A 23265-nucleotide genomic window follows, 5' to 3' on the forward strand; every position below is an offset into this window, starting at 1 on the left:
AGGTGCTCTTTGTTGAGAGTGGCATAGTAACAGAGTAGTCAAGGTGCTCTTTGTTGAGAGTGGCAAGTAACAAGTAGTCAAGGTGCTCTTTGTTGAGAGTGGCACAGTAACAGAGTAGTCAAGGTGCTCTTTGTTGAGAGTGGCCACAGTAACAGAGTAGTCAAGGTGCTCTTTGTTGAGTGGCTAAGTAGTAACAGAGTAGTCAAGGTGCTCTTTGTTGAGAGTGGCCATAGTAACAGAGTAGTCAAGGTGCTCTTTGTTGAGAGTGGCCACAGTAACAGAGTAGTCAAGGTGCTCTTTGTTGAGAGTGGCCATGTAACAGAGTAGTCAAGGTGCTCTTTGTTGAGAGTGGCTACAGTAACAGAGTAGTCAAGGTGCTCTTTGTTGAGAGTGGCTACAGTAACAGAGTAGTCAAGGTGCTCTTTGTTGAGAGTGGCTATAGTAACAGAGTAGTCAAGGTGCTCTTTGTTGAGAGTGGCTATAGTAACAGAGTAGTCAAGGTGCTCTTTGTTGAGAGTGGCTATAGTAACAGAGTAGTCAAGGTGCTCTTTGTTGAGAGTGGCTATAGTAACAGAGTAGTCAAGGTCTCTTTGTTGAGAGTGGCTATAGTAACAGAGTAGTCAAGGTGCTCTTTGTTGAGAGTGGCTATAGTAACAGAGTAGTCAAGGTGCTCTTTGTTGAGAGTGGCTATAGTAACAGAGTAGTCAAGGTGCTCTTTGTTGAGAGTGGCTATAGTAACAGAGTAGTCAAGGTGCTCTTTGTTGAGAGTGGCTATAGTAACAGAGTAGTCAAGGTGCTCTTTGTTGAGAGTGGCTATAGTAACAGAGTAGTCAAGGTGCTCTTTGTTGAGAGTGGTCATAGTAACAGAGTAGTCAAGGTGCTATTTGTTGAGAGTGGTCACAGTAACAGAGTAGTCAAGGTACTCTTTGTTGAGAGTGGTCAAGGTGCTCTTTGTTGAGAGTGGCCATTGTAACAGAGTAGTCAAGGTGCTCTTTGTTGAGAGTGGCCATAGTAACAGAGTAGTCAAGGTGCTCTTTGTTGAGAGTGGCCATAGTAACAGAGTACTCAAGGTGCTCTTTGTTGAGAGTGGTCACAGTAACAGAGTAGTCAAGGTGCTCTTTGTTGAGAGTGGCTACAGTAACAGAGTAGTCAAGGTGCTCTTTGTTGTGAGTGGCTACAGTAACAGTGTAGTCAAGGTGCTCTTTGTTGTGAGTGGCTACAGTAACAGTGTAGTCAAGGTGCTCTTTGTTGAGAGTGGCTATAGTAACAGAGTAGTCAAGGTGCTCTTTGTTGAGAGTGGCTATTTTAGTAACAGAGTAGTCAAGGTGCTCTTTGTTGAGAGTGGCTATAGTAACAGAGTAGTCAAGGTGCTCTTTGTTGAGAGTGGCTATAGTAACAGAGTAGTCAAGGTGCTCTTTGTTGAGAGTGGCATAGTAACAGAGTAGTCAAGGTGCTCTTTGTTGAGAGTGGTCATAGTAACAGAGTAGTCAAGGTGCTCTTTGTTGAGAGTGGCATAGTAACAGAGTAGTCAAGGTGCTCTTTGTTGAGAGTGGCCATAGTAACAGAGTAGTCAAGGTGCTCTTTGTTGAGAGTGGCACAGTAACGGAGTAGTCAAGGTGCTCTTTGTTGAGAGTGGCCACAGTAACGAAGTAGTCAAGGTTCTCTTTGTTGAGAGTGGCCACAGTTACGAAGTAGTCAAAGTGCTCTTTGTTGAGAGTGGCCACAGTAACGGGGTAGGCAAGGTTCTCTTTGTTGAGAGTGGCCACAGTAACGAAGTAGTCAAGGTGCTCTTTGTTGAGAGTGGCCACAGTAACGGTGTAGTCAAGGTGCTCTTTGTTGAGAGTGGCTACAGTAACAGAGTAGTCAAGGTGCTCTTTGTTGAGAGTGGCCACAGTTACGAAGTAGTCAAGGTGCTCTTTGTTGAGAGTGGCCACAGTTATGTAGTAGTCAAGGTGCTCTTTGTTGAGAGTGGCTATAGTAACAGAGTAGTCAAGGTGCTCTTTGTTGAGAGTGGCACAGTTAGAAGTAGTCAAGGTGCTCTTTGTTGAGAGTGGCACAGTTACGAAGTAGTCAAGGTTCTCTTTGTTGAGAGTGGCACAGTTACGAAATAGTCAAGGTGCTCTTTGTTGAGAGTGGCACAGTAAAGTAGTCAAGGTCTCTTTGTTGAGAGTGGCCACAGTTACGAAATAGTCAAGGTGCTCTTTGTTGAGAGTGGCCACAGTTACGAAATAGTCAAGGTGCTCTTTGTTGAGAGTGGCCACAGTAACGAGCAGTCAAGGTTCTCTTTGTTGAGAGTGGCCACAGCAACGGAGTAGTCAAGGTGCTCTTTGTTGAGAGTGGCCACAGTAACGAAGTAGTCAAGGTTCTCTTTGTTGAGAGTGGCCACAGTTACGAAGTAGTCAAAGTGCTCTTTGTTGAGAGTAGCCACAGTAACGGGGTAGGCAAGGTTCTCTTTGTTGAGAGTGGCCACAGTTACGAAGTAGTCAAAGTGCTTTTTGTTGAGAGTGGCCACAGTAATGGGGTAGGCAAGGTGCTATTGGTTGAGTGTGGCCACAGTAACAAAGTAGTCAATTTTCTCTTTGTTTAAAGTGGTTGGGTGGCCAAAGCACCTTAGTAGTCGAGGTGCTGTTGGTTGAGAGAGGTTCCTTTGACAGAATTGGTGAGGTATTTTGACATACTACAAGATGTATTTTAAAGCTCTCATATTAAGTTGTGAGTTCAAAATTATCAGGTTCAGACCAGATATTTCTATCGTAATATTTATGTTGAATCTTTTCTCCACCCCTGAACCGGGCATGTCCTTAAATGACTGTAAAATATATAGAAATACTAACCTTCCATCACATAAGTCTGAAGTTTTTAGCCAAAGTGCAACATTTACCAGTTGAAATGATTTTAGAATTAACCTGTCATGACAGCCTATTACAGAGAATCACAAGACATACACAAAACTTACATGTTTCATCAACATATTTTCTTATTTTTATTCTGTTTTATCAGTTTCACAAATTTTAATGCTTAGATTACAGATCAACAGTTAGATGTTAAACAATTACCACATCTAAAATCCACACAAAGAGCCAACATACATTCTTAAGCCACATTTACGTATGAACAGGAAATAAAAGGAATCATTACATATCATACTATACAGATCGAGCGAGCAATAATCACATGGCTATCATTTCGAATTGTAACCCTGTGTAAAGTAGAGCTTCAGCAGAAATATAAAGAAAATGTGTAAATTCACAAACTACAAACATACATGTCATGCCAAAAAATAAATTTTCCAAATTTTCTAAAAAATATTTTTGTTTAAATCAGCATTTCCATAAACATACATTTGTAATATGTGTAGTTTTCTTAAGAATGTAAATGATATGCCAATACATCAATCATCATTAGATAGTGGAATATTAATATTTCTCATATTGCAATAGACTAACGCGTTTCACATTTACAATGCTTGATTTAATACCAACTTATACTATTTTTCTCTCTTCAATAACAACTCATCCAATGTGTGATATATTAATTCTAAAATGAACCTTGTCCTTTGATATGAATCTTTTCAGAAAACTGACAAATGTGAATGTCATTCAATCTAAAAATTCTTACACTTTTAACATCACTTAAGATCATTTAAATCAAATGCCAAAAAAATAAGAAAAAAAAAATATATATATATATATCGGGACCATTGTATCAAATAAAATTTACGTTGATGGGAGAAGATGGATTTTAAGGTGTTTTTTTTTAACATGTGTCTAATGTTGATACCAGTTTATATGCTTATATGCAAACAGAAATATTTTATATGAAATTTACAACCTTTGTGGTAGGCCTACTCCATCTCTTGTATATACATTCAAATCTCCAGTTTGGGAGAGTTCATATATATATTACCATGACAACTGGAAACTAAATATTCATCACACTCATTACAACACAAAACTTGGATTTAAATGTTGCTGTATAAAAAGAACTATGGTATCACACAGTTGACAAGAACACAATGTATAATGCTACTTTCATACATACAACCCTCAATATTCTCAGGAAAATATGTACTAAATAAAAACTTGAAGTACTACCCCATCCTACAAAAACCTTTTCAGATCAACTTATTGCATTACATTTTCTGTTATTTCAGCCCCTATACCTTTCAACCTTTCTAAATAATCGTCATCAGATAAAGTTTATTGTTATTTTTACTTTCATTTTCATTTTAAATCAACTGATTTTTTTACTTATTTTCCTACAGTTTATTCCAAATTAAAAGACAAAGAAAATCAATGCATGGGTCTTTTATTCCGTCTTTGCATGTTAAGAGTTATCTCCCTTGCAGGTAGGTATTGATTGTGACCAGTCTGAGTGGATTGTGACGACTTCACTGCGAGTGAAATTCATGTAGTTTTCTATGAAAAGTATGATGTTACTTTCACAAACACATGACGTCACAATCTATATCTACCTGCAAGGGCAGATAACTCTGTAATATGCAAATACAGAATACATAATTGAGTTTCTCCTTTTAATGATATTAATACAGTTTAGGGTTATAATATATCTGAATATGTAGTTTGCACTTAAATTGTTATCTTTGCACAAATAAATGAAAACTTTTCTTTTCACGATTACTTTAAAACTTTAAAAGAATATAACAAAATATCATATTAGCCTTAATATAAAAACATCAAATCTTAATAAATTTAGCGTTATTTATGTGAAAAGTTGCTCTTCTACAGAAAGGTAATAAATTTCTACTGAAAAATAAAATTAAATACTAGTTCCTCAGGAAAACGGAAGCAATATTTAAATCGAATATCATCTAGAGCTACAGAATATGTCAAGAACAAACAGTAATACATATTAACATTAAGGTGAATTTAATTTCTTTCACTGTTGATTAGAAAATTGCACAATTTCAGTGTAGATATATGTATATATATTGATTCACACTTGTGACCACATAAATAAAAGCGCTATGATACAGCGAGTGCTACGAGATTCCTAATGAGGCATTAATATTACTATTATAATGATGATAATAATAAATAACTTACTCGCTCAGGTGCAATGGACAAGAATTATCAACTGTACAGTTATCACAAAAATTACAACATACCTGAAAGTTTTTTACGGGGAAAAAAATATACACAATATTTAGTGTTACTGTGGACGTTTTGGGGCAACAATATGACCTATAGGGGAAGGTTAAAGGTCAGATGTTGACCTGTGGGTATAAAGGTCAGATGCTGACCTGTAAAGGAGGTTGGGGGAGGGGGTCCAATCTTGACCATTAGGTTATATTACACTTGTCCTGAGAAGTTGTACAGGTAGATTTGAAGAAAGTGTGCCCTTGAATTGGAGTTCACATATTAATTTTACAATCTTGCACACACATTTATACACATTTACCCACTTACACACATAGATTTCTTATCTTTCTACATTTCACATATCAGTATCTAAGTATACTACCATATCTATTCACAAATAAGCACAGACAAGACGAACAGATCCATTTCATAGATACAATAGAATGCATTAAGGTAGCTAGTATAGATTTCACAAACTTTTCAATTACATGTACATGTACATGTATCTAATATATTTCAGCAAAGAAGGCAACTTATTTCCATTGGGGAGGGAACTGGAATTTACCTGAAGAAAGAAATTGTTTACTTTTTACCACCTAAGGTTGTGGCTAGATAATTACCATAAAAATGGCACAAATCTATAAAGACAGGTAAATATGTTGGCAGTTATACAGGACTCAAACCAGTGTGAGTCTGTGTATACACAATAATAGGAGGTAACTTAAATTAGCACGATAGAACACATCGGTTATTAGTTAAAGTAGAATTTAATCTTAAAGATTATCATATTGCACCTATGCATCATGATTTCCAAATTTTTAGGAATTTATTATTATCAGTATACAAACAATTCCTTGAAAAACTTCTATGTTAAACCATAATAGATTTTAATTAACCATATAGCCGGTAACTTTCGTGTGGATGACATTTTCTCCATTTTAAGTCAAAATCACAAAATATCTTGCCCACGAAAATAACCGAGTAAACAGCCAGGCGAACTGTGAAGTTGATCCCTTCAAACAATCCAGATAAATGAAGCACTATATGAAATATATAACATGGGTTCAGACAACATCTGGTCAATTGATAGAAACTCCTATAAATTACATTATGTACCGAGATTCAGTTGTGATTGTTCTCGCTGTGGCCTTCTTTTAGTATTAGAATTGAAGGACATTCTACCTTTTCCAGGGGAGTATGACATCAGACTATTGAGAGAAAACTGAATTTTAAGAAAACACCAATTTTCCCACAAAAGCTAATGATCATTCAATACCCTTTACATATGAAGACTTTCTATTACTTGGTAGCCATACTATTGACAGTAGGATACCCTAATTCACCAGCAATAACCTCCCCTCCCATTTTTATCGAGTCCATTAAAATAGAACTAGGGTATTATAAGTGGGTTTTTTTACATTACAACCACTTGAATAAGTCTTTAAATGCAAAATTAATTGGCCTAAGACATAATTCAAACCAATACACTGCGACTTAAAGTTTCCTGAAGTTTAAAGTAACTCCATTGTTTTGAAAACCCTTTTCAAAATATCCTTCATTTTAAGATCAATTTTTCTTTAGAAGAAGTATGTAAGTGGGAAATCCTTGAACTTTTCAACATTTTCTGTTTTGATCATTTTTCTACAGTTTTTAAGCTTTTTAAACAAAGGATCTGCCATTTAAAGATTGTTCTGGTTTACTTAAACTAAAACACTTATCAGTAAATCGTCAAAGAAAGCACCCGAAAGAATAATTTTAAAAAAATATGATAATAATTCAAATCTAAATTCACCCTGTTTTCAGTAAGTTAGAAAGTAAGACACTGAATCATGAGTGATTATGTTGTAGGACTTAAAATTTATCTACGAAACAGTACAACACAGAAATCCTATAAAGACAAACCAACATTTTCACGAATACTGAATTACCAAGAATATCTGTACATTACAAAAACTCCTGTATTTCATAGTAGTCACTAGTCTCCACTGTACATGTATAAAAATCATTTGAGATGGTTTAAAAGTGATCAGCCCAAAAACACTTTATACAAATTGTTTTGACTGAAATGGCGTTAAGTTATTGAACATCCATCTTGCATTGTCATAGGTTCGACTGTATGAAGTTCTAATGACAATTTGGTAAGTTAAGAGAGGGTTAAACACAGTGAGACACATCCGTGAGAACTAAATGCACTTTGCTATAGGTTTTACAAATGAACACAACACTCAGTCATCATCCTTGGTTGTCGATTCTGTCACAGACGTTTCTGCAGATGTCCCTGAAATTTGGCTAGATGGCGCCATGGTCTTTGATGAATTCACTGAGGTTACAGATGATGAACTAGATGAAGATGCTGTCACTGTGGATGTTGTGGAGGATGAGGAGGATGAAGAATTTGATGAAACTGTGGATGAATGTAGTATGAGTTCCTTCCACCGGGATTCAAAGAACTTCCGTAGCGTGTGTCCACCACGACCCACTTCCGACTCATCCTCGTTAAAAGTTTTACAGTTTTCAAAAATAAGTCTACAATCAGCTGCAAATTCCGCTCTTGACTTGTACCTGTAAAAGTCAGTAATTCAAACATAAATGAAACTGGACCAACAAAGTGTGCTTATATGAGCAACGGAACCTTTAGTCTAGCTATTATTTAAAGGTTCATATCTCAATCTAAACTGAAACAACTTTCAATTTTTGAAATGAGAATGAAAATGATAATTTTGTAGAGTACTTACACTGAGTCGCGGAGCTTGTTTTTAATTGTACTAAAGTCCATGGGTTGTTTGATATATTTACGATACGTTGGGAACTGTTTGAAGTTTACAGGTTTCAGGAATGGCCAGCCATCTTCATGCTTTTCCATTTCTGTCAGAACCAACCTATGGGAGAGCATATCAGATTTAAAAAAAAAAACATTATTTACATGAAAAATTCTATTAAAGAAATACTGTTAACATGATTAAGCAAGTTACTTTCTCCATCTTATCTTTATCTTTGTTTTTTTTTCCTCTCTTTCTCTCACTTTTCAATTATTTTGTTTACTATCCTTGAACCAAAGATGAAAATAAGACACACTCATAGCCCTCAACCCCCATTTTTTTTTCAATTGAAATCAAGCAAGAAAAAGACAGAATGTCTGAAATTTAAGATGATCAGCTCTGTTTTAATTTAGTGTGTTACCATAAGTTGTTATTGAACACTTGATCATCCTTTCTAGTTTGTGGAAAGTTCTGAACACTTTAGTCTATCAATGTAAACATAGCAACATTTCCTAGAAATATATAATAATAGATTACCTGCATAAAGTCATATCATCAGACTGTTCTGCAGCTTTCTTCTTTTCGTTTTCTTTATTATTTCTTTTCTTTTCTGACGACGGAGTCTCCACTTGTTTTGTTGATACCTCATTGTCACGTCTTTGTACAGGAGTCGTATTTCCAACATCACATTTCTTCGGACTCTTAGGACTTTTCCGTGACCGCTTTCGACCATTCTAATAAATTAAATGTGCCATTAAAATTACAGCAATTATGATAAATTAGACTTTCTCCACCATGCATTTGGGCTGGTATACAGTCTATAAACTAGTGATTGCTGTACTATTGATCGATGACAACCAAATATTATGTGTGCAGTAGTTCATGGTGTTGTTTTAAGGAGGTATAAACAGACTTAACACCCACAGACAGACATTCAGATGGACAAATTATGTGATTATTAGTGAGTCATTTCTTAAGTGTTACAACATTAACTTGTGTACAACATTAACTAGGCCTTCTCCTCACAGACAAAAGGTATTACAATTAATCAATGCTCCCAAGGAAAGTTAACTCTGTATCAGGTACAGATGAAAGATGTGATTGATTACAATATACCTCCCCCATCCCCCACCCCACCTCCAAACCCAATAAACATGTGGTTAGTGTAAATTACAGTACTTTAAATTACTTATTGTACACTAGACCAAAATTCTACCAAATTTTCAATTCCTTCAAAATGGGTTTATAACATTATCTATTAATTATCTGTGCATCTAAAGGGAAATAATTCATGCTCTCACCATATTTGATGAACATGCTGGACACACCCATTTCCTGGGCATACGAGGTAGGGGCGGGTCTAGACAGTCGAGGTGGATGGCTCGAGGACAGTGATGGCACTCAGCGATCTTACCCGTCTTCTTCCCGCACACAATACAACACGGCACACCAGATGCCTGCAGAGAGGGAGGTCATCACAAGGTCAAGGTCATTTTTAATGTAAAGATAACAAGGTCATCAAAAGGATTACTTCAGTGCTAAGCTTGTAACAAGGGAAATTCACCCTAGCTTTATAGCTAAAGCCAGTTGTAGCTGGAAGGTTGTTCAAAGGTCAGCAAGGGTCAGGGTTGTTGGATTCAAAGGTCATATGAAGGTGAGAAAAAGCCAGGACAGGGAGTATCATCAGAAGGTCAAGCTTTCTTAAGGTCAGTCAAGAACGATGGGTAGATCATATTGAGGATGGCATGGATTCCCATCATATTATATCAGAGACATTTGTTGTACTATGGAATCTCTTAAGCTTTTTACCACATTGCTAAGACAGAAGGTCAGAGGTGGTTGCTAAGGTGATATGTTAAAGAGATATTTCAGTTAGATGAGTATTAGGTGGAACTGATAAATATCTTAACAACACAAAAACAGTGCAATCTTGATATGGCACAAATAACAAAAACATCACAGAAAGACAAGGAATCGGTTTGGAAAGACATTCAAAACACAGCCAAACCTCAACCATTTCAAATTATTTGAATATCAAAGTTAACTTTTCTTGGATATCTAAAAATAATCTATACCAACAAAATACTTTGAGTTCAACAGGGACTATAAGTTATGTGAATTAAATAAAATGAGGCTTGACTTTATATCTATACAAAGATACAAAAATTAATCTGATATTGCCTTGACCTTGTCAAACACCTTTTTGGCTGATAAATATATCTTAGCATGACTTACCTTAGATATACACTCGTAACAGTACCAGTCACCATCGGGTATGTTTTCCATCTTTGGCTGAAACAAATAAGTCACATTAATATAACAGAAATATGATATGTCAATAGAATTCATAATCAAATGTGTTCCTTTTCTCTCTCTTTCCTTCAGACAGCTTATTGTACTTTGTCCTATTTATTTAATTCTCTCTGTTTTTCTGTTTTCTTTACATTTTCTAAAGTCTAATTTCTCTATTTATAATTCTATTTCCCTAGTTCTAATTTTTCTTTAAATTCGTTCTTTCATTTCTCTTTATTTCAGATTGCTAATTTCTGATTTTAAGAGTCTAATTTTTCTACTTTCCTATTTTTTTTTTTTTTCGATTTCCCTTGGTCCTTTTCTCACAATTTATTTTTGTTATCTGATGATGTTTACCTTAAAGCAGTAGGTATGGTAACCCTGGTCACATCCATCACATAGTAAGAGTTCAGCCTCATTATCATCCTTACGGCAAATCTGACAAAGCTGAAATATAAAATGTATTACAGTATATTATACATATTTTCATTATTCTCAATAATAATGATGATGACCGGCTTTAACACAACTTTAGCAACAGTTCCTGTGCAGTGTTTGGCCTATGGCAAATTTTGTTACTACTTCACTTGAACCATAACATTGACCTTTGTCTTCCATTTACTGTTTGACCTGTAGACTCATTTTTACCCATTTGATACAGATGACCTATAACCCAGATTTGACCTTGACTCTTACCACTTTCATGATAGACTTTTCCCAGGAGATGGAGGTGCTCAGTTGATGAACACACAAAGTCAGTTGGGCAGGTGAGGTTGCCTTGGCAACTGCAGACCTCCACATGGCAAGCCCTGGTGGTACATCCTCAGGACGCTCTGGTACGTCGTGGTCCACAGAATCATTGTCTTCTTCCTCTTCCTGTGTGTGACTGTTTCGACGTTCTGAACGAGAGTGATCAGCTAGACTGGCCAGATTGATTGTCACTCTACAATGGGAAGGCAAGTACAAAATAGACTTTGGTTTTAACAATATATTATACAAATATAGCATTTTGATGAGCATCGCATTGTAAATTCTGTTACATGATGACAGTTACAATCCTATGATTTTGTAACAAGTATAATTCAAAAACAACATATGAAAACGGTATCAATTGATGCACTTCAAGCTTTTATTACATGGACCCAGTGCATGCGTGTTTGTAAATTGCATACATGTACATGTACTCCATTATACATGTAGCTCCATGTCTTAAGGACACAGTCAATTAAATGTATAGGTTGTTCTCCGTTGAAAATAATACACTTCGACGTCAAACATATATTAACAGATTCAGATTGACATTAAGATACATTATCTTATTCTTAGTACTCCGTTTCGTAAAATAGAAATCGTATACATACAGTAGGATTAGCCTAGGCCTAATGTTGTAAGTATCCTAGGTGGAATTTTAAAAATAAATATCAAACGTATTCACTATTCAATGGCTCCAGACGCTTAATGAATGTTATTCGATTATTTCCTACTCTCCTATCGTGTTTATATTGAAACTTTAAAAGCTTAAACTGTAGTCATCAGCTGGAAGTCATCAACATCTTTGATAGAAACCGAAACAATCAACGTCGTCTGTCACATTTTGTGGTTACGCTTCAAACTCAGGTCATCAAAGCGTTTGTTTCAAAGCGCCAAGAACACTGAGCGTTTTGGTAACGTTATCTAAAAATAACAATGCAATATACTTTTTCTATAAACTACTTCCGGAAAAATCTTGCAATATAGTTTTTTATCGGTGATCACGTGCCATGGTTTTGACCAATGAGAAGTGACAAAAAATCCAGAAAAATAATAATTACCTTTATCAATAAAACAATTAATTTAGAATGTATGTGAGACCTAAATACTCCTGCTTCCATATAAAGGACTAGGTATGGTAAGGGTATTTTTTGGCCCCCAAATCCGCTATTTTTCAAAGCTTGTTATTTTAAGATGTTAATCTTGCATTTCAAATATTAACTACATACTTGACATATTTGATAGTGCTATTAGGTAATATAGCAGTTCTAGTTGCCATGACAACCATTTTTATTATACATAAATTATGCAAAATGTGAAAAATTCATCAAAATTGACCCTTTTTATGCAGTTTTTCATCTAGTTAACATAGAGCGCATTCTAGAACAAACTTTATATTTCTCAAAATGATGTATTCTTCGTGTCTGCTAATTCACTTAAAATATAAAGTGTGTTCTAGGTTGCGCTCTATTGATTTTAAAGGAAAAACTATCAAAAATATGCCAAAATTGACCAAATTTTCAAATTTGCATAATTTATGCAAAGTTACCATGGTTATATAGCAAAAACATACTTTCTGTCAACAAAAATATCATTAAGTTTTTATCAGGGGCATATTCAATATTTCAAACGCAGCAAATTAATTTCTAAATACTTTATTTGAAATTTGGTAGATTTAGGGGCCAAAAAGAGCCATTATCATATCTAGTCCTTTGGGAGTGCGACTGTACAGGACAAGACTGAGACAGGTGTAAGGGGGGATAACAAACATATACCAAATAGTGTGTGAGATAGGCAGGCAGATTAAAGAATTGTTCAAGCTGTGTCTCTAAACCATGATTGGATGTTTTCTCTCATTGTTACTTTTGATTAAAAACTTACGCCTTTGTGAGAGGTGGTTTGATGTAACGTCGCTCTATGTTAGGTTCCAGACTTAACAGCTTCTCTCTAGCAGCGTCCAGGGGATAACGTTCATTTGGTTTGAGATCAGATTTGGTCCTGTCCACGATGGTCAGATCAGTATCGTCCTCTGCTCGGCTCGGTACCTTCCATCCCTGTTAGAATTTGTTGTTGTAAAGACAATGGAAACCATTAAGATACCATCCAAACACAATACAATAGACACAATTGAAATATTTTCTTTAAACGTCAATCTTTTGATGTACCTTATATATTTCTGTTCTTGCATTAAAGATTAATAGAGGAAATTACAATTAAAGGGTTAAACTGTAGTATTTATGATGTAATAGTTTGAATTTATTATGGTGTTGATGTGGTCTTTATAGATTATCATGTACATGTATTACAAAAATTAGTTTTCTTTCTTTATTTTTCTTTCAAAGTATGCAGAAACTTATTTGTTATCTAAAATAACAAAAAATAAATAGAAGTATAAACACATAAACAAGAAAAAGTTGCAAGTGCATTAAAAGAACTTAATGTTCAAAAGAATAAAAAATGCTAGAAACCAAAATAACTCCACATGCATAACCAAAAACAGTTCACAATATCAAATCTAAAAGTCACTACTTTGCAGGAAACTTATTTAGCTTTCCACCGCCGACAGAGCATAAATGAAACATTTGAAAAATTTGCAAATATATGTCTAATTAACACAAAAAATATAAAATGACTGATTTCGCCTTTGGTGCATGCGCATCAGTACTTCATTCTATAGGATATAGTGCCGTGGAATTTTTCGGATGCAATTAATTATTTTCATATTTTACTTGAAGTCAAATTAAAAGCTCAAACTTTTCAATGGTGGTAATGGTGTAAAGTAAGTAACTTTGTAACTTAAGAAAATACTTAATCGTCTGCTCCTTTTTTGATAGTGAAAAAACCCCATTGTCAGCGGTGGAGCATCTTTAAAGTTGTATTTCTTGTAATTTTCACTGAAATGGTATGTCGTTTTAACATTTGATATTTGAACATGGACATGTATATTGATGATTTAGCTCCCCAAAACCATATGTCTGCCTATAAGAGAGCCGAAATCTAGGGATCATATATAACGCCTTCAATCACCGCCATGTTCATTACCTTCGGGTTTTGTCGGAATTCCGAATCGTATCACGTGACTGACGTCCACACGTCCTGCACGTGGTGATCCAGGTAACTAGTGTAAGCGCACATGTACATGTGTTTGTTTACGTTTTCCTTTTGACTAATATGAGCAGATCGTACTGGTATATGTCCACAGAGCGAGTATTTGAAACATCTAATGCACAAATACCGTAATATAATATTGTGTGTATCAAATGTTGTAGTGTGCGAGCATTATTTTTTTTGTCAATCCAGTCTGCTGAGATCGACCACATGTTTTGTTTACGAAAAATAGTTGACATTTCTCTTGGTTTCACAACTCTTGAGTTACTTCGAGATTGTCGCGACGATGTTCGGAAGAGTTTGGAATGATTCGGCCTCTTTCGAGCCTATTTTTTACGTGTACACGTTAAAAAGATTTTTTACTTTTATAATTTAAAATACTTCCAGTGCTGCAACTTTATAAAAAGTGGTAAAATTAGAAAGTTTAAAACTCAGAAAAACGGAGAAAAAATATGTATAACACTTAAACAGTTTTTACTATGACAAAAAGAGCGAAAGTGATGGACCATACAACTTAAATAGCTCTGGTAAATAACAGTTAGAATTAGAAATTTATTACATGTTTATAGTTTTAAAGCATTTACATGACAACAGCTATCAAATCTAATTCTAAGACAACAATTACTAATTCACAACATCCATGTTAGTTCCACAATATCAAAAGCAACGTTTCAGAGAGTTTTTTTTTGGGTATCTATGAAAAGAATAATGTTCATATTTGATTCTAAAGTGGGCCGACTTAACACATGGGAATCAAGTGTTAGAGTCTATTTCTCTTTTTTTTCAATGAAATTATTGGACATTGTAAATAAGGCTCTAAAGTAACAGTGAATGGAGCCTAAAAATGTTCTTGGTAAAGAAATGAGATAAGATAGATCACACAGGACAGAACGGATGGACACTGGTCACATGATATGCTCTAAATGTCATAAAAACGTCACGGTTGTGGATAAAAAACCATAATGTTCGGTGTCAATGGGGTTGTCATTGACATACCTGGTACCTTACAGCTAGGACCATGCAGAACACCACACTCATCTAAGGAAATCAAGAAAACTACCGACAGAACGTCATGTGCAGCATGCAAGTGCTTTCTCCACTACTTAGGGTATTAAACAAACCTTGACCTGCAGACTTGCTGAAGCGACTCTTTCAACCAAATTCTCCACTTCTTCCAGGACAGCTTGCTCCACTTGGTGTGCGACTTCTGGCAGCCATTCTTTCTGAGGGGTTGGTGGCACTTCTTTCTCTTTCTTCTTCTTTGATTTTTCATCTACCTCCTCTTGCTTCCCGTCGCCTTCCTTTTCTTTCTTTTCCTGACCTTCTTCTTTCTCTTCTTCTTTTTCTTCTTCCTCTTCTTCCTCCTCTTCCTCCTCTTCAGAAGAGTCAGATTCCAGGGATACAACTACAAATACAAACAAAAATTTACCTTGTAATAAGTTTCTAGGTTATTCAATGCATCCTACCAGTACTTTTGATTTGATATGCCAGTTGATAGTGGAATACATGTAGATCCTACATACCTGGTATACATTTTTCATTTCAAGAAAACTCATTTCATCACTTTTTGTCAAAATTCAAATTACCCCATGTCTTGGAATTTTGGAATATATGCAGTAACATGGCAGAGAAATATCAGTAGAATATTTTTACTGTTGGTTTTCACCCACCTTCTTTATTGCCTTTAGAACACGAGTCACAGGCATAGTCCATGTATTTCTGGAAGGATTTCTGGAGATTTTTCTCACGGATTCCGCGAGGATGACAATGTCGTTGTAGCGTCTTCAATTGTTCAGAATCAGTAACTCGCCACCAGCTTTTCTTCATGTCTGAAAAAATAAATATGTAATTAGTACTCAGGTCTAAGTGAACTCAGTTGTTTATATATAATTGTGTTAATGTTGAACTTACTCGGGTCTAATTAACTCAGTTGTTTGTGTTAATGTTGAAGTTACTAGAGGTGACTATTGTGGCCAAAAAGGCTATCACGATAGTATTGCGATAGTAAAATTACTATTGCGATAGTATCACGATAGTCTAGAGACTATTGCGATACTATCACGATAGTTACATTTGCAGATTTCGTAATAATTCAATGTATAATTTTCCGTGGCCTATTTTAAGAAATATTTATGTTACATGCATTTTTATTGTCAGTAGAACTTGATATTGACGTCAAAGTTTTATTACACTGTATTTTAATCGTCTATTCACATATGAAAGGGCACTTACCATGGAATTTATGGAAAATTCGTTGAAAAACGAACCATGAAATTCGATCGAAAAATAGTCAAAATGCATTAAATATTATGAATAAGTTAAATATCAATAATATATCAAAATGTTTAAATGCTAATAAATTAGAAATGTGTTTGTTTCAAAATATTTTTATTGTATCATGACTGAAATATAACAACTTTTTAACAACTTTCATCGGTCGTCACTACTGTGCATCTGCACACAAACATCAAGTTACTCCCCTCATAAATTCGGAGTAAATTGTAGGAATGAAAGTCAATAATTCTCGTACAGCGATAGACTTTATAATATTTCAAAACTGAGTGCCGAATTCTTTTCAAAAGTGCCAAACATTCCAAATGCCGAAAATAAAAGTGCCGAGATTACCAAGTGCCGAATATCGAAGTACCGAGGTCGCCAAGTGCCGAGAGGTCTATGATTCTTTCATTGAAACACTTCGTCCTCTGTTTTTAGAAACCCAAAAAACTGCCATACGGCTGCTTTTGCCTTCTTATTTGCAACAATTTCAAAATCACCGTTAACCTCTGCCATGTTGTTGTTGTAATCACTATGGCAAGGTATTGATCGAATTGGGTCAATTCTGACACCCCACTAAGAGCAATTGGAGGCCGTGTCTAAAATATGCACCAGGAATGAAATAAGTCAGAAACTCCTTCAACTGTACAATGTATGAGTTTACCAAGATATTATTTTACATTTGAAACAATAACTACTTAAAAATTTATTCATTTAATCTGTACGCTTATGAAAATGCAACAATATTTGCTTAAGATATTTTTTCATTGTGATTGAATTGTGTTGTTCTTGTATTTAGTGCTTTCCACGATCAAAATCTCAAAGACGCTTTTATGTATAAACACTACGCAGACATTTCGGCAGATTCGGTGGAAATTCTTGTTTTGAGTGTAATTTTTGCTCTGAGAAAAAACTATCGTAAACAATCAATAGTTAAATTTAATATCAGGATAGTTATCGACTTTAAATTATACTACTGACCTATTGCTATCGCGGGCAAAACTATTGCAATACATCGATAAGTCGATCTATCGTTACACCACTAGAAGTTACTCAGGTAAAAGTGAACTCAGTTGTTTGTGTTGAACTTACTCAGGTCTAAGTGAACTCAGTTGTTTGTGTTGAACTTACTCAGGTCTAAGTGAACTCAGTTGTTTGTGTTGAACTTACTCAGGTCTAAGTGAACTCAGTTGTTTGTGTTGAACTTACTCAGGTCTAAGTAACTCAGTTGTTTGTGTTGAACTTACTCAGGTCTAAGTTAACTCAGTTTTTGTCTAATTTAACTCAGTTGTTAACTCAATTGTTTGTGTTAATTTTAAACTTAAGGCAAAATAGGTTTTTAGCTTCATATTGTATGTTTGTAAATGGTTTGTATTATCTCAGGAATTTGAGCTTGAACTATATACACTGAAATAGCTCTGCTAAGTGGCAGATCTGTTGACATTTCAGTGATGTACCCGTTCTCTGTTTCATATTCAACAAATCTGCTAATTCGCCGTCTTTTATTTTACTAATATTATCATTTTGACTATTGATCAGGGTTTTATGTATCTATCTGAGTACTACAAGCATATGCATGTGTAGTGAACTGTTATATCTAGTTATAAATCTTCTTCCCACAAAAACTTCCACTGAGAACAGAAGACAATCTGACCCTAAATAAGCTTCAATCAGGATAAAGACCATTGTTCAATAATCAGTATTGTTTTATAATTTTACAGAAGACAAACATAATCCCTTACCTTCAGGAATGGGTTGCCTCTCTCCCTGTAGATCCTTGAGCAGGGCTTCTGCAGACTCCTGTTGGTGGCCCATTGAGGGCCATGTATCCATCTCTACCTTTGGTGTAAGAGGCACCTTGAAGGACGAGTCATTGAGTTTTGAGGGCGAGTCACAGCTTGTGTTGGTGGATGCTGTTGTGGCACTGTAGTTGTTGGGACTATACAGCTGTCCCATCTGGAATGAAGAAAAGGAGGGGCTGTGGAGGGGGAAGGCACGCAAAGACATGGGCGAGAAAAATGGAGAGGCACCCGAGAACGGACTCGAACTCAGTCCTACCTGGGGCGAGCTACCCTGAGTCATACTGAGGTCATCACAAGGCATTCTGGGTAAAATGCTGAACCATGGTTTTTGTTCACTGTCTGTTGAAGAGTTCAATGATTTGATCATTTGATCTGGGGAAACTGGGAAGAGTGGACTTTGGAGGAAGTGGTTGTTCTGGCTGGGGAGATGAGATGAGTCCTTCTTGAGAAGTGTATCGATGCTGAGGAAACTAGCTTTGCCCTCTGTGTGGGATGGGGTACTGCTCTTGTTGTGCTGGTGAGCAGGGCGGGGACTGGATTCCCCAGGGGACAGACTGGACGTTGATGGATTTGAACCTAGGGCACCATTGAGGGATGGACTAAATGGTGGAAAAAACAATGAGGGTGCTGATGAATATGGAGTTATGAGAGGTGAAGGAGAGTTAAGCAAACTATTGTTCACAACCGATTTAGAATCGTCACTTTTACTCTCACTTTTGGTGGGAGATACTGCAGAGGATTCACTCCCACACAAGTCACTAAGCTTACTGGAGGATGGGGATTGCAGGAATATATTGGAGGAACCTTTATTAGAGCAGTCCAGTTTATTATTGCACACTGAGGTAGAAGGAGTTATCTCCCCATTACAAGTCGTCTGCTTGTGTTTGTCCATTTTCCATGAGGTAGGAAATAATGCCGAAGTCACAATAGCTGCTTCTCCAGTCTCCGACTTACTATCACTCTTAACCTCATCCACTTCCATCTTCGTCGCCATTGACAGAGAACAACTTTTATCTAAACCTTCCTCCTTAACAGTATCCCAGACATTACGATCCTCCTTCCGTTCCAATTTCACTACACTTTCTTCCTTTTTAATGTCTTCTTCATCTGTTTTGATTGTCGTTTTCTCTTCTTCCCATTTTTCCTCTTTCACAATACTTCCATTCAATTCAGAATTTTCACTTTCTAGTTTCTCTTCCTCTTTAACTTTCTCACTTTCCGTTTTGACTTCTAATTTTTCCTGTTTGATGTCCTTGTCATCCTCGTTCAGATCCTCGTCCTCCACGGACTTGCCAGTCTCAAGGCCTTCCACGTACACACCCCCAGCACACGGTAGGACCCAATATTTGCGGCGGTATCGGTCCGAACCCACCATTATTGCACGAAGTTTATGGGAAGACTTGAACACTTTTGCTCGGTATTGGGCATGTTGCTGAAATTACATAGAATTTATCATTAGATTTATCAAGCAGTTGAAACAAAGTTCTAGTCTATATGAACGAGTGCTATACAAATTGGCTGATGTTGTATCCATTCATCAAAGTGTATTTATGTTATTCAAATTTTAGCTGTACATCTTATATTTGAAATTTAATTAGAGTCATTGAAGAAAGATTCCTTTGAACTTGGTGTTAGATTTATGATTACCATCCAGCCATATAAAACATATAGTTTATGTGTAAGATAACCATGGCAACATCATTGTGGATGCTGCTGTTGTCGGTCTCTGATGACATTAGAGCTAATAATATTTTATCGTGAGTTTTAAAGGGTGTTTTTGAGAAGTGGCAGGGAAGTTATGTCTTTTGGTACTATGACAGGCGGGCCGTAATATTCGTCTTCAACGGTTATAATGCATCGGAATATGAAAATTATGAAAGCTGGAGTGTAATTATTCATGTTGCGCCGTTCCTAATATCCACGTTTATGGTTGGTTTTTGCCAGGCCTGCGCTACATATCTTACAGCTACGTCACACAAGTTCTCCACTTCACAAGATGAATGTGTGCAGCATAGCCGGCTTTTTGAAGGTACTATTGAGTGTTTCTGCAAGGATCGTGGCTCCAGGAGATCCATCAAGTAATGAAGTATCAAAAACATGGAATCAAGTGTTCAAAAACACTATAAAGCCTGTCTAATGTTGCTTACCTTTTGTAATTTCTCAATCTGCTTATCACACTCTTCAAGGGACAGAGGTTCTTCATCCTTTAAATATTGAAACGGTATTATTAGAGATGAATACTAAAAGATCAAGATATGAGCATATTTTTCTTCATCAAATGGTGCATTAATGAAACCCCAGTGTAAAGTAATCCCCCATTTCCTCCATGTCATTTATACATGACATGATGAAAAGGTTTTATCATTAATGACATGAATGCTATAAAAATTATCTAAGATTATTATGTTACTAATGATACTTTAATAAAATCTTATTGCATAAAAGGAAATTTTCAGTGCATCAATACATATTTTTTCAAAATAAAGGTGAATAAAAACTTGAAATAATGATCTTACATCTCCATCGGTCTCCTGACAGCCAGACTGGGCATCGTCATCGCTGTCATTACCACTTTCCTCTTCCTTCTCCTCATCATCATCACTACAACGTTTGTTAATGCCTGAGGTGTTCTGTGATTCATCACCCTCCGCCCCCTGCGTTGACGAATCTAGGTCCGACACAGGCTTGGAGACAGGCCGATGGAACTTCTTTGATTGTAGAACCCGGAGTCTACGAAGTTTGCCTTCCACAACCCACTTATCGCGGCGGATGTCTCCCATACGATCTAAATGCTTCTCTATCTCTCTGTGAAAATTTTTAAAAGGGGAGATCATAACAGAAATCATGGGAGATTACTTCAAAATTAAGTTGGTTAATTCCTACATTAAATATTATGAAAATAAATTAGTTCCAGTTTTAATAACCATTCAATATCAATGCTAATAGATATAAAGGCTGTATTGAGCTACAATATTGAAAAGTGACCTTAAAAAATAACATTAAAAATGTCTCTTTTTTCCCCAATACTATTTACAAGGCCTGGTATTTGCTGGCGGTTGATTTAGTCAACTTACGATGATATAGACTTTCCACACAGCAATTCATTGCATAGAAACGCCAAAATAGCAGCTTTCCTGACATGGTCCAGTGACTCCAGAGGATAATCGGACAACCACCCACTCATCTGTAACAGCACAAAAGAAAAGAAATTTGTTTTAATAGAACAATAAATCACATTCCACATATCCATGTCATTTTAAACTTGTTAAATCTGACATTGCACATCTATATTTCAGAAAATTTCTGGAACATTGCATTCCTCATAATACAGCATTTCTTTTCCAGAATTAATTGTAATACATGTATTAAGTTATCAAAGTTTTTTCCAATCAGTAAAATCAAATATTTGACAAAATAATGCAGAAACAAATAATTCAAGAGTATTTACATAGGAACAAGACTCATATTAGTTATATTTTAGATCAGTACAAAAATAGTTAAATTAGGTATGTAACTACCTCGTTGCCACCTCCATTCCTGGCCACAACAAATATTCGTAAGATCTCAGAGACAATGTTATCTGAAATCTCCATGTCTACGATTTTCTGTCCAAGCTTTGTGACTGCCTCTTTAGGATTGGGCACACCTGGGTCACTGATGGCGTATCGTAGGAGGTGAGAAACAAGAGCAATGTAATCCTCGCTATCTTCCTCAGTTTTACCCAGAATGCCATCCTGAAGGGACTTCAGTGTCGGAAGTGTGTCCTTATCTACCAACAGAATCAATAATTTTGTCAATTTGTCTTAACCAGTACTTATACCTCATTTTTTTAACTTCGTTAATTTTGATCTCTAAGATTGTATTAATTTTTTTTTTTTTAATTAAATGCATAAAGACTCTCCAGTTTTCCACTGCTTTCAACTCAATGAGTTCTCATAGATTTCTTTTGTTGAAAAATTCTGATAAATGTTTGAAAAGCAAAAGGTAAACCAGTATAACTCGACATAACCTTGGGGGTAACGTATCAAACCTATTAGCACATTATTCAGCCTTACCGTATCCCAGAGCATCAGCAAAGTTATGTAGGAACTCCAACACCATGAGGATGTCAGCAAAGGCAGCACTGTCTGTTTGGAGGCCAGGTATCCGTGGATACTCGGGTAATGGCTGCAAAATATAACGTATAAATTTGTCCCCAGCTAAAACGTGTTTATTTATTTTATTGTAATTTACCTTATTCGACCCAAAAAGAGTATAGGGCTTTTAAAAAAAATTGAAAATTAAAAGGTGCTTAATAAGACGTAATTATTGCAAACCTATACAGTTTTGTATAGTTTTGGTCTTTATTTATGCCAAGGCAATTAAAATTGAGGCCTCAAAAAGGAAGAGGGACGCTTATAAGGAGATGGGCGCTTATTGGGTGAAATACAGCATTTCTACAATAGCTCATCAATACTAGATTTTGGCAAAGAATACCTCAGATTGTCTCTCAATTCCAGTTGAAAATAGTACCTAACCAATATGTCGGAGTTAAGTATTGAACTGTTCCCTATCTCAAGTCTATGCAAATACTTAGTAAAATATAGATGATTTAAGACTCATAGAAATCTTCATTGATTTATCTGAATTTGACTGACTTACCCGACTGTCACGGAGTTCCATGTCCTCGGTGGGCTTTTTCAGTTCTCTTGCCATCTGAAGTTCCCAACGCTTTTGTTCCTACATACACAAACACAAATCAGAAAATTCATTAACTTACTTCTAAATGATGCTCTGGTTAATGCATTATTATTTTCTCAGAGTTTTAGCTGATTATAATTAGATATCTGACGAATCACAATTTTCCTATTATTTTCTAAAAAAATTTCATCAGATGAATTCATACATTTAACTAACTTGTATTCGCCAGACAACATTGTCATGTCAATTTAACTTCACAATTTATTATCATATGATTTTGGTTCCGTTTTTGAATCATTTTTTGCAGCTATTTATAATTATTTCCGCATTTCCCATTTGATGCAAAAAATGATAAATTCAATTGCACACAAACACAGGTTGATTTACACAGTATGACAATGTATCCAGAACTTACCATTTTTCGTTCCCTGACCATTCGCTTCTCAACCACTTTTTCTTCCTTGAGGCGATCCCTTTCCTGATTTTATTAGAAAGCAA

At 35.8% G+C, this 23265-nt stretch overlaps 1 protein-coding gene across 10 annotated transcripts in view; it reads right to left on the minus strand.

The window, feature by feature from the left end:
* Positions 1 to 2952: 2952 nt before the first annotated feature.
* The window catches only part of LOC138320812 (bromodomain adjacent to zinc finger domain protein 2B-like), a 71599-nt gene continuing 51286 nt past the window's right edge, over positions 2953 to 23265 (minus strand). For 8 of the 10 annotated variants that reach the window (XM_069264044.1, XM_069264042.1, XM_069264046.1 and 5 more), the window contains 18 exons: positions 23183 to 23245; positions 22729 to 22806; positions 22143 to 22254; positions 21606 to 21856; positions 21162 to 21271; positions 20604 to 20892; positions 20235 to 20291; positions 18028 to 19519; positions 15682 to 15840; positions 15133 to 15416; positions 12785 to 12957; positions 10850 to 11096; positions 10511 to 10600; positions 10097 to 10153; positions 9163 to 9318; positions 8399 to 8595; positions 7838 to 7981; positions 2953 to 7664 (listed from right to left, as the gene is read on the minus strand). In XM_069264044.1, coding sequence (XP_069120145.1) covers positions 7328 to 7664; positions 7838 to 7981; positions 8399 to 8595; positions 9163 to 9318; positions 10097 to 10153; positions 10511 to 10600; positions 10850 to 11096; positions 12785 to 12957; positions 15133 to 15416; positions 15682 to 15840; positions 18028 to 19519; positions 20235 to 20291; positions 20604 to 20892; positions 21162 to 21271; positions 21606 to 21856; positions 22143 to 22254; positions 22729 to 22806; positions 23183 to 23245 — 4296 coding nt within the window. In that variant the 3' untranslated portion in view covers positions 2953 to 7327. The remainder of the gene's footprint in view (positions 7665 to 7837; positions 7982 to 8398; positions 8596 to 9162; positions 9319 to 10096; positions 10154 to 10510; positions 10601 to 10849; positions 11097 to 12784; positions 12958 to 15132; positions 15417 to 15681; positions 15841 to 18027; positions 19520 to 20234; positions 20292 to 20603; positions 20893 to 21161; positions 21272 to 21605; positions 21857 to 22142; positions 22255 to 22728; positions 22807 to 23182; positions 23246 to 23265) is intronic. The other 2 variants (XM_069264049.1, XM_069264041.1) reach the window with 1 other exon arrangement.

This window comes from Argopecten irradians, chromosome 4, assembly GCF_041381155.1.
Source record: "Argopecten irradians isolate NY chromosome 4, Ai_NY, whole genome shotgun sequence".
Classification (NCBI taxonomy): Eukaryota; Metazoa; Mollusca; class Bivalvia; order Pectinida; family Pectinidae; genus Argopecten; species Argopecten irradians.